Below are 12890 nucleotides of genomic sequence, written 5' to 3' on the forward strand. Positions count from 1 at the left end.
CAGCGCGAGCAGGGGAGAATGATGAGAATTATATTCAACTTATATAAGCAACAGCAGGCGGCTGCTGATGGACTATTACTAGCATCAGCCTACACCTGCTGCCACTAATAACAGTGAGTGCAGGCGGTGGCTGACGGGAGTATTCATCAGCCGGCTCCTGCGTTGTAAATAAATAATTTTAAACAAAATTCTGGTATGGATTCCCCTCTATTTTCTATAACCAGCCAGGCAAAACTCACAGCTGGGGGCTGCAACCCTCAGCTGTCCGCTTCAGCAAGGTTGTGTAGCGTGGCTAAAGGTTGTCTAGTCGACGGGAGATATGTGTCACATAGGTGGCTTGCCGTGGTGATGTAACCATGCCTAACTATATGTGTTCCAGGACCTGTGGTGATGTCATAACCACATGTCTAATCATGTGATGGGTTCTGGGAGTGGTTAGACCTATAAAAGAAAGGCTAATGCTTAACACAGGAGATATGTGTGGAGGTGCTAGCCTCCAGAGTGTGTTAAGGCTCCAGGACTGAGCCTGAAGGACTGGACACTTGTTTTTCCTTTTTGCCTAAGCTAAAAGCTATTTGTTTTCTGTTTTGCTATGTGGTTTATGGAGCAATAAACCTTTGAACTTTTGATGGAACGTGCCTCCTAAGTGTCAGCCGTCGCACTTGAGCGAGTGAAACCCCTACAGTTGGTTATCAAGAATAGAAGGGTCCCCAAGCAGTTTTTTTAATTATTTCAATAATTAAAAAAAAACGACATGGCGTCCCCCCTATTTTTGACAACCAGCCTTGCTAAAGCTGACAGCTGGGGGCTGGTATTCTCAGACAGGTAAGGGGCCATTGATATAGACCCCCCCTCCAACCTAAAAAGAGCAGCCTGCAGCTGCCCAGAAAAGGCGCATGTATTAGATGCGCCAATTCTGGCGCCTTGCCTGGCTCTTCCCACTAGCTCTGTAGCGGTGGCAAGTGGGGTTCATATTGGTGGGGTTGATGTCACCATTGTATTGTCATGTGACATCAAGCCCATGGCTTAGTAATGGAGAGGCATCTATAAGACACCTATCTGTTACTAATCCTATAGCTATATGGTAGAAAAAGAAAGCCAGCATAAAGTCTTGTATTATAAATAAAACAGAACACAGTTTTCAATTTTTATTTAAAAATAATAAACACAGTTGTACTCACCTAATGCCTATTCCACCAAAGCCCTTGTCTTCTGTAAAAAAAAACAAAAAAAAAAACAACAACCATATCCCTCACCTCTTCGTTGCTCTGTGCCACACTGTAATCCATGCCTGGGGATAAATAGTTTTCAACCTGGACGGTGCTAAGATGCGACCGTCCAGGCTGAGAACCACTGGTGAATGAGCTACTGCGAGCACAGCATCATTGACCAGTGGTGACAACATTGTGGTTAACACTGCTCAGTGAGGCTGCGTTCCCAGCCAGGCTGTTCTGCGGGGACATCAGCACCGTGGGAAAAAGCCAGTGGTGAGGTCACCGCAGTTCAAACTCACGATGATCTGCTGTGAACTCACTGAGCTTGAACTGCGGTGACCTCATCACTGTCTTTTTTTCATAGTGCTTAGGTACCCGCAGTTCAGCCCTGCTGGGAACGCACCCTCAGTGACCGGCGTTAACCGCGATGATGTCACCACTAGTCACTGATGCTGCGCTTGCAGCAGCTCATTCACCAGGTGAATAGGGGAGAGGTCATACAGGTGCTGTCAGACAAACTCATGCAGTTGGGGGCACAGATTGGTGTCAGGAGGTGTCCTATCCCTCATCCCCTACCTTTAGGGCCTTCATCTCCTTTTTCCATCCCGTCGTATTTATATGCCGTGTCGTCCACCGGACTTACCCGTGTCCAAGCGTGACAGGAGTGTTGCGCACAACTGGGTCACATCCAAGTGATGCAAGGGGTTCTGGAACTTGACGTGACATCAGCGCATCTGCAGTTGAGGTCATGTAATGCCGAGTGAGCGGTCAGCAATAGTGCTGCTCACAGGCACAGATGACAACAAAAGGTATTTACAAAAATACTTCTTTACAAGATTTAAATCGGTGGGGGCATTGTAGAATGTAGTGAACAACCTCATTAAACAGTTAATAAAAGTGAAATGCTCATTCTTAGGGCAACTTTTACTTGGAAACCCGCCCGCGCTTCATACTTTACAGTATAGGGGAAGAAACCCTGTCAGCAGTGCTGCCGCAAAAGTGAAAGCATAGCCGCCAGCTAAACCATGTCAGGAAAATTACTTTTCCTGACGTGGCTTCGCCTAGGAGAACCTCTACAGGGGCATCGACGTCTTAAATATGTTATGTGCACATACCCAAAGATAGTCATTTTAGCAAATAGCACTACTTTTCTAGAAGGCACCAAAAATATCACTATGAATTTACTCTACATTGCTGTGCAAGGTCAAAGACTTTTACTGATCCACAAGACAACCAGAGTATGCACTATTTTGATATTATAATGGATTCCCACTATAGCTGTATCTAAGAGCTCCAGTAGGACATAACTTAATTTTATGGGTTAATTTTCCAATAACCTAGTAGAGGTTATTAAATACACTGCTCAAAAAAATAAAGGGAACACTAAAATCCCACATTCTAGATATCACTGAATGAAATATTCCAGTTGTAAATCTTTATTCATTACATAGTGGAATGTGTTGAGAACAATAAAACCTAAAAATTATCAATGTAAATCACAACTAATATCCCACGGAGGTCTGGAGTTGGAATGACGCTCAAAATCAAAGTGGAAAATGAAGTTACAGGTTGATCCAACTTCAGTGGAAATGCCTCAAGACAAGGAAATTATGCTCAGTAGTGTGTGTCCACGTACCTGTATGACCTCCCTACAACGTCTGGGCATGCACCAGATGAGGCGGCGGATGGTCTCCTGAGGGATCGCCTCCCAGACCTGGACTAAAACATCCGCCAACTCCTGGACAGTCTGTGGTGCAACGTGACGTTGGTGGATGGTGCGACACATGATGTCCCAGATGGGTTCAATTGGATTCAGGTCTGGGGAACAGGCATTCCAGTCCATAGCTTCAATGCCTTCCTCTTGCAGGAACTGCTGACACACTCCAGCCACATGACGTCTGGCATTGTCCTGCATTAGAAGGAACCCAGGGCCAACCGCACCAGCATATGGTCTCATAAGGGGTCTGAGCATCTCATCTTGGTAAATAATGGCTGTCAGCTTACCTCTGGCGAGCACATGGAGGGCTGTGCGGCCCTACAAAGAAATGCCACCCCACACCATTACTGACTGACCAACTGCCAAACCGGTCATGCTGAAGGATGATGCAGGCAGCAGATCGCTCTCCACTGCATCTCCAGACTCTGTCACGTCTGTCACATGTGCTCAGTGTGAACCTGCTTTCATCTGTGACGAGCACAGGGCACCAGTGGCAAATTTGTCAATCCTGGTGTTCTGTGGCAAATGCCAAGCGTCCTGCACAATCCCCATCTGTGGATGTTGGGCACTCAGACCATCCTCATGGAGTTGGTTTCTAACCATTTGTGCAGACACATGCACATTTGTGGCCTGCTGGAGGTCATTTTGCAGGGCTCTGGCAGTGCTCCCCCTGTTCCTCCTTGCACAAAGGCTGAGGTAGCGGTCCTGCTGCTGGGTTGTTACCCCCCTACGGCCCCCTCCATGTCTCCTGGTGTACTGGCCTGTCTCCTAGTAGCACCTCTGGACTCTACGCTGACAGACAGCAAACCTTCTTGCCTCAGCTCGCATAGATGTGCCATCCTGAATGAGCTGCACTACCTGAGCCACATCAGCCAGAAAGCATTGGTACTGAGATTTGGTCTGCAGTCCCCACCTGCAGAACAACTCCTTTTTTGAGTGTGCCTTGATAATTGCCAATAATTTCCATCTGTTGTCTATTCCATTTGCACAACAGCATGTGAAATTGATTATCAAACAGTGTTGCTTCCTAAGTGGACAGTTTGATTTCACAGAAGTTTTATTTACTTGGAGTTATATTCTGTTGTTTAAGTGTTCCCTTTATATTTTTGAGCAGTGTATTTCCATTGAATCAGTTAAAAGGAGTAACACCTTGGACAACATCTGCAAGGAGTTTGTATGTTCTCCCCATGTTTGCGTAGGTTTCCTCTGGGTACTCCGGTTTCCTCACACATTCCAAATACATACTGATAGGGAATTTAGATTGTGAGCCCCATCGGGGACAGTGATGATAATGTGTGCAAACTGTAAAGCGCTGCGGAATATGTTAGCGCTATATAGAAATAAAGATTATTATTATTATTATTATTTTAGTTATATCATGCCATCATATTCCACAGTGCTTTAAAGACCTTATCATCACTGTCCCCATTGGGGCTCACAATATAATTTTCCCTATCAGTAAGTCTTTGGAGTAAATGAAGAATAGCACTATTTCTGGCCATTATATGAGTTGTACCCTACGTTTTAACCAGTTTTCCTCTCTGCAGCCTGTCTTAATTTGCAATAAGCTGGTGGAAGAGACATTCCGCTATGATTAAAGGGTAATTTAATCATGCAATATTTGTGTATCAAGATAAAATTTGCATATATTTTTAAATAAGATGAGTCTGGCACAACAATTGATGAATCGGGACAGCTAAGGAACTATGCCATAGAAATCAATTCTAGAATCAGAACCTCTAACAAGTTACACATTTTTAAGAGGGCAATACAATCTTTATATGGATTATATGGATGTTGGATAATTTCATCCCCATAATAAATGGGGTTACAAATAAACAGCTATAATATGTTCGTGTTATAGATGGCAGGCTTCATGTTCCTGATAAGTTAATTTTACTAAGAAATCAAAAACCATTCAGTGGGACAAATATGGTGGATCTGAAGGGGAGCAAATACTTTTACACTGCATTGTAAACAATAATTTATGCTACAAAAAACCATAAGCGCAGCCATAGGGCAATGAAAAGAATGGAGTTCGTAATATATGCAAACGAGAGCTAAGCCTCACGAGTCAGCATAATTATTCCTGAAAGTAATGCTGAAAGCTTTACATAAGTTTTGCCAGCAGACAGAAAGTCAAGTCTGAGTGAACAGTGACTGGCAATATGGAACTGATGCATTCAGAGTGGATAAGTGGACAGCAGGGCCTACAGCTAACAAAAGAGGTGGCTCAAAAGAAAAGCTGCAAGGACAGAATGTAGTAGCATTGACGAGTTGCGGCTAAATCTCCGCAATGCTCTTTGCATACTGATTACTTACTTTATGATCTGGCAAGGGAACGTGTGGCTAGAGAATATTTGCTTTGGGTTCAGAGGAAAAGCCTTGTGTACATGATATGCAAAGTAACTTCTGGGATCTATTGGGGTGGAAGCCATGTACCAAGCACTACTTTTCAGATTTTTATACAGATATGACAATCAGTAATTAAGATGAGATTGGGGGTCTTGTTCCCACTACCTAACTCTCCATCGACACTTGGGAGCTCTTCATGTAAAATGACTACCACTTTCATAGAGAATGATGGACGTGGCCCATGTCAGTACTTTGAATATGTTTCTCTGGCGTGGTGTAGGGATATAGCGGTTAGACACTTTTTTTTTAAGTTGTTTATAGCATATATTTACACAATGCGGAATGCGGTAGTGGTGCTGAAAATTGTTCACAACCCTACTGCAACAAAGCACCCACAAAATTAATTTCCATCTAAACCTGTTGACTTTGTCTAGACCGTTTGACAGTCTAAGGGCTCGCTCACACTTCTGTATACTCTCTCATGAGAAGCAAGCCAATTATGTTAATGTCACTCATTGTAACACTGTGTGGTCTGCTGCCGGTAGGAAATTACTGTAACTTTATTCATCCCCCCATCAGCGTTCGGCTTACAGCCATAGGGATGTTGCTGGCCCGGTTTCAGTCGGCGCTTTGTGTATAGAGAGCAACGGCTATAACAGCACCCCCAGCACTGACTGATAGCTGACACTAATGCTGAGCCCGCTGTCAGTCAGTGCTAGGGGGGTTTACAGCCCCTGATCTCTATGCACAGAGCAGCGACTGAAACGGGGCCAGCACTATCCCTATGACTGTAAGCCGAATGCTCCCGGGGAATAAAGTTCCCTTCCTCCTAGTAGCGGGGCTCTCCATGCAATGCTACAGTGTCAAAAGAGTATTAAACTGCAAATTAAACGCATATCTGCAGGTTTATAGAGTTATTTTACATGATAATAAACACATAGATCTCCAGTGACAATACTTCCCTGCTCCCCAACTAGTCTCTTTTTACCCAACAGTGATATGTCCAAATGATATTTGTATTTAATTTTAGTTAAAAATGCCCGGTGTCACCTATTTATTAAATCTGTCCCACATCATTTAGATCCAACAAAAATGAAAACATTTTCATATAGGACATTTATTCCATTTTTTCCCCTGTCAAAATGGGTGTAATTGCATAATTAATGATAATGGCGTTTATTGATAAAAGGGGAATATCCTATCTTTGCACCATATGTATACAGTACCCAGCATCTTTACAAAATACAGTTTTGCCTCTGGCAATCATGATTTATTAAGCTTTAGTTAAAAGGATTTTCTGGTTTCAGGAAACCACTTTCAATTGGATGCAGTTTCTTTAAAAAAATAAAAAAAAACACAGTGCTTTCCTTACTTCTTCCCGAGTTCAGTGTTTGGGCCACATGCACACATCGAGTATTTGGTGAGTTTTGTACATCAGTATTTGTAAGTCAAAACCAGGAGTGGGTGATAAATACAGATGTGGTGCATATGTTCCTATTATACTTTTCTTGTGATTGCTCCTCTCCTGGTTTTGGTTTACAAATACTGAGGTAAAAACGTGACCAAATACTGAACGTGTGAACAGGGGCGGATTATAATAGGTCAAGCTGGGCGGTAGCCCAGGGCCCAGTGGAGTGGGGGGGCCATAGGCTACCGATTAGATTGCCCGCCGCCATCAGGGCATTACTGCCCTGACTGGCGTATGGGCCCGGTAGGCAGAGGGGGTCAGCATCGGGCCCTGTCTCATCTGCTCACCGGGCCCCTACCGGCGCTGCAGCAGTTAAACGCTATTGATGTGCGGGCGTGCGCCCACTTGCCAATAGTTAACAGCCGCCAGCCAATCGGAGGCTGGCAGCTGACATAAGCCGCAGCTCACACGTCGCCGGCGTCTGATGTTGTTGTCAGTCGCCGGCGAGTGCGCGCTGCTGCAGGGAGCTTCGCCGCTGGAGCACGGACAGGTGAGGAGAACTTTTTTTTTATTTCGAACGGCAATCCGGCAGTCCCGGGCCAGTATGCTGGACACACTGGGGGCAATATGCTGGACACACTGAGGGCAATATGCTGGACACACTGGGGGCAATATGGTGGACAAACTGGGGGCAATATGCTGAAGACATTGGGGCAGATTGCTGGACACACTGGGGGCAATATGCTGGAGACACTGGGGGCAATATGCTGGAGACACTGGGGGCAATATGCTGGAGACACTGGGGGCAATATGCTGGAGACACTGGGAGCAATATGCTGGACACACTGGGGGCAATATGCTGGACACACTGGGGCAGATTGCTGGACACACTGGGGGCAATATGCTGGACACACTGGGGCAATATGCTGGACACACTGGGGGCAATATGCTGGACACACTGGGGGCAATATGCTGGACACACTGGGGGCAATATGCTGGACACACTGGGGGCAATATGCTGGACACACTGGGGGCAATAAGCTGGACACACTGGGGGCAATAAGCTGGACACACTGGGGGCAATAAGCTGGACACACTGGGGGCAATAAGCTGGACACACTGGTGGCAATACGCTGGACACACTGGGGGCAGGATGCTGGACACACTGGGGGCTGAATGCTGGAGACACTGGGGGCTGAATGCTGGAGACACAGGGAGCAATATGCTGGACACACTGGGGGCAGAGATGCTGGACACTGGGGGCAGAGATGCTGGACACTGGAGGCAGAGATGCTGGACGCACTGGGGGCAATTTGCTGGACACACTGGGGGAAGGATGCTGGACACACTGGGGGCAGAGATGCTGGACACTGGGAGCAGAGTTGCTGGACACATTGGGGGCAGAGTTGCTGGACACACTGGGGGCAGAGTTGCTGGACACACTGGGGGCAGAGTTGCTGGACACACTGGGGGCAGAGATGCTGGACACACTGGGGGCAGAGATGCTGGACACACTGGGGGCAGAGATGCTCTACACACTGGGGGCAGGACTGGAGACAGATGGGGCAGGATTGGAGACATGGGCAGAATGTAGATATGGGGCATGATTGGAGACACGGGGCAGAATGAAAGACATGGGGCAGTATTGGAGACAGATCGTGCAGGATCATGGGGCAGGATGGATACAATGGAGACTGATGGGGCAGGATGGATACTCACGAGGGCAGGATGGGAGAACATATGGCTGAAGCCAGGAATGAGATACACGGGGCCCAGGATGGGGGATATTACTATTACCATAGGGGCTAATTAAGGGATATTATTACTGCAGTGATGTATTTATTTTATTTTGTAAGGACACTGTTTTAAATGGGGGGGCGGTCCTGTTACTGTGTAGAGTGACACTATGTCGCCTCTTTTTCTTCATGTGGTGTAATGTAGAAGTTGGGAAAAATTAAGTAATGTGTTCAGCAGGCAGAGCTCGAGATAACTGTGTTATTTCCTGCAGAGACAAGTCCTGGCTGGATGAAGTTATGGCGGTCTGTGCTGGATGAAAGATGAAGGACTTCACCTAGAGACGTCACTGGTGAGTCAGTGTTACCTATACACTGACACTATACACTGTGTACTATATACAGAGGTCCTGTGTATAATGTCACCGGTGATCACTGTATTACTTCCACACAGACACTGCATACTAAGTACAGATCTCCTGTGAATACTGGCACTTATGGTGATAGTATTGTGTTTTATTTTTTCTTCCTAACTGAAGGGTAAATTTACTAGATCACTGGATGTTAGACAGGTTATAGTTTCACACAGCAACTATTTTTCTGGAATAATCTGGTTCAGGTAAATGATGACCCCGTTGCATGACCCCGTCGCATGACCGGGGGGCCCACAGTGTCTGAACAGTCCGGGGCCCTGGCTACCCTTAATCCACCCCTGCGTGTGAACATGGCCTAAGTCTTCTCTGCTACTCCTATTACTGTCAGCAAGAAAAAATTGACATTTTTACTAATCGCCTAAACAGCCCCTTTTATATTTTCCATTAGATTATTACATTTTGCCAATGTCAGTACGGTGTAATTGGCCCTTTCTTCAGCTTAATTTCTGATGGTGTCTTTACATTTTTTATTTGGTTGTCCTGGCAAAAGACAAATGATCACAATCTACACTGGTATATCAGTTCTTATTTATACTGGCAGTGCCTAACACATATCCCAAGCTTCATGACTGAGCTATTTTTGCCTCCGAAATATTCTATCAACATACAAGTAAGAGGAAACTTGAACTTCTCCTGAATCTTGCCAATTAACATATTTTTTTTTATTTGATGCCCAGATTTTAGTAAGCAAGGCGACTTATTGGACAGTTTACACTCCCAAATAATGCAATGGAAGAAAATCAGTCTGAATAAATAATTTGTATTTTTTTTTTTTTTGCAGAGGGAAAAACTCAATCATATCCTGGATTCGCCATTCATCTGAAAACCAGGATCAGCTCAACTCAATGCGATCACCAATCACAATTTCTATTCCAAAAAGCAGTGACAGGTTTTGGATTGACAATCTGCTTTTACACCAAACACCCTTTATGTGTGGGCCACTTTGAGGCCAGAAAACATCAACACCTCAAGTTAATTGAAATTGTAAAATGTGACAAGCAAATTAAAAACATACTAGCCACCTTTATTTGAGACTCTTTTTTACACATAAGCATTTTTAAAATGTTTAATTATCTTGCAGAGAAATCTATAGGAAAATGCATGAACAAAACTGACATATTGAAAGCATGTTCATTAAACAAATGCCAAGCAATCAAAAAGGCACAAAAGTATTAAATATGCTACAGAAAGGTTCACTGTATGTAATGCATTTAACATTTTCCTATTGACCTACAGCTAGCAAGGCAAAAAAAAAAGCCAAATAGATGTAAAAACTGAGTAGAAAAAATAAAAAGATCAGCTGATTAGTTGATAGTAGCTGATTTAGCCCCTGAGGACTCCAGCGTTTAGCAAAGCTGAGGCCCGTCAAACATTTTCTGCTGCAACTTTGAGAAGATAAAGCACTACATGACAACCATTCAAATGAATAGCAGGCCATGGCCACCAAAGCAAGAGCCATTTACATGTAAAGCACCCATACACATTAGATACAAGTTGCTGACCGGTTAGCCATCTAATGTGTATGGGGACCTCCAACCTCTCTGCTGTAAGAGGATTTTGGGAGACAGAAGCATCTGGTCTTTGAAATTTCAATGGCTGATCCTTAGCTGCCATTGAGGCTCTTTGATAGGGAACACAAGAACACTCAGCCAAGCAGTCATACCTGTTGGACAAACGTAAGCTATCTAATATGGATCTCAAGTGGATCTCCACTTCAAGACCTCCATGTCTGGGCATACTACCACAATGTAAAACCAATGTGATAATTGTTATACGTTAGACATAAAAACATTGTTAGGCTTGATGTAATGGAAATAAAATCCAAATATTACTCTATTTAGCAATTCCCATTTACCAGTCATTCCAATTTGATAAAGCAAAAATGCCATTTCTATTAAATGGACAGCAGGAAATGATGCAAAAAAGAAAGGGAAGCGAACACTTGCGCTCAACACTAATCGTCATATCGTCAAAACCCAACCCTCAACCTGAACCCTCAACCCTAATTCCAACTCCAACCCTGACCCTAATGGCAAAGAATGAAAAAGAAATTCTAAAAAAAAAAGTAATCTAACTAAGGGGATGGCACAGAGGGATGACATACTAATTATTGGCTTTTATTTACTGTGATAGGAACCAATAGAAAAAATCCCTGCTGTTGCCAGGTGCCGATCATTTTATTTCAGGAAGAGGACACAGAGCGCTGGGGGATGGAGCAGGAAGTACCGGGGAATGGCGCTGGTACCGGGGTGGGGGGCTTGGTGACATATTTTTTCTCTCCACTGACATGTATATCATCTCAGAAGAGAAATAAATGATTTAAGTAGCGGGCACGCTTTTTCTTTTTATGTGCTCGCCGTTGTCACATGATCGGGGACCGGAAAATCTTCAGACTGTCGCGCTATATCCGTATTCCCGATTGCTGTTTTAAAACGGCGATGAGGGAATAAGGCCCCTTAGAGGCTGCTGTTTTAATGTGTATCGCCGGTTGTTAAAGGGTTAACATGCTTGCTTTTGTCTCTTTGACTTCATTGTCTTCATGCCCCAAATTTATAAAAGTTATTTTACCTTTCAGAACAGAAATATGTTGCCGTCCCACCCCATCTGTATGGTAGTTCTTGATTTCAATATCCTCCCCGTCTTTCAACTCCACCTTGTCATAACCATACCAGCCAAGTAGTTCATTCATGGTATTCTCAGCAAAATTCTAAAATAAAAGAGAAAAAATATTATAGTTATTCGTAAGAACAAAAATTTGCCACAATATTAAGTCATCAGGACAAAGAGTCAAATATATATAAAAATTTTAAGTATTCTTCCTGTGACTCAAAGCACATGGTAACAATACATACAGTTGAAACCCGAAGTTTACATACACTATATAAAAAGACACATATGCTTGTTTTTCTCAATATCTGACATGAAATCAGAATAAACCTTTCCCGTTTTAGGTCAATTAGGATAACCATTATTATTAATGTGTGACAAATGCCAGGATAATGAGAGAGAGAGAGAATGTGTCAGACATGGGCGGTACGATTTCAACCATGTATGTTTGACTGCTTAAGCATTTCAGAGAAAAATACATGTTAAAGCTGCTACCCTGTGGCTTCTCCCTGCCCGCTGCCCTGAAGTGACAGGTCTCTCAATACATGTGTGCAAGGACAGACCTGATACGCCAGGGCAGCAAGTGGGGAGAAATTGTTGGGAACCCACCTGTCCGACTAGTCTCCATGACAGCTTTTAAAGTATGTTCTCTGAAACGCTGCAGTATTTCAGTGTCAAACACTCGAGTTCATATGAGGACATCCAGCAGGGGGCGCATCACCACGACTCAAGGTAACTACAGGACATTCCCCTGCACTCCATTCATTCCCCGGGGTTTTACAGCCATGAGCACTGCATTAGCACAGCTCCTGGCTGTAAAATGATTTAACCCCTTCAGATGGATTTACATCGTGGGACGTGACTGATCATCGAAAGGTATGGGATATTGTTGATTTTTTATTTTTACTTTTTTACAGAACGAGGGTCTTCAGCTGGATTAAGAGAATAATAAAATATTACAACACCCTGTGTCTTTATTTCATTAAAGTACTTTGTAATAATGTGTGTGTGTTTTATTAACCATTTCGTACTATTGGATTAATAATGGATAGGTATCATAATTGACGCCTCTCCATTATTAATGTGGCTTAATGTCACCTTACAATATCAAGGTGACATTAACCCTTCATTACCCCATATCCCACCGCTACACGGGAGTGGGAAGAGAGTGGCCAAGTGCCAGAATAGGCGCATCTTCCCGATGTGCCTTTTCTGGGGTGGCTGGGGGCAGATGTTTGTAGCTGGGGGGGCCAATAACCATGGACCCTCTCTAGGCTATTAATATCTGCCCTCAGTCACTGGCTTTACCACTCTGGCGGAGAAAATTGCGCGGGTGCCCAGGCAAATTTTTTCCCGCGATTTAACCCTTTAATTTAATAGCTAGAGCCCCCAAATTTGACACACAGACACTTCTTACATTAG

At 44.1% G+C, this 12890-nt stretch overlaps 1 protein-coding gene across 3 annotated transcripts in view; it reads right to left on the reverse strand.

The window, feature by feature from the left end:
• The window catches only part of SOBP (sine oculis binding protein homolog), a 298320-nt gene that overhangs the window by 223079 nt on the left and 62351 nt on the right, over nucleotides 1-12890 (reverse strand). For all 3 annotated transcript variants that reach the window (XM_077289616.1, XM_077289617.1, XM_077289615.1), the window contains one exon: nucleotides 11430-11568. In XM_077289616.1, coding sequence (XP_077145731.1) covers nucleotides 11430-11568 — 139 coding nt within the window. The remainder of the gene's footprint in view (nucleotides 1-11429; nucleotides 11569-12890) is intronic.

This window comes from Ranitomeya variabilis, chromosome 2 (genome assembly GCF_051348905.1).
Source record: "Ranitomeya variabilis isolate aRanVar5 chromosome 2, aRanVar5.hap1, whole genome shotgun sequence".
Lineage (NCBI taxonomy): Eukaryota > Metazoa > Chordata > Amphibia > Anura > Dendrobatidae > Ranitomeya > Ranitomeya variabilis.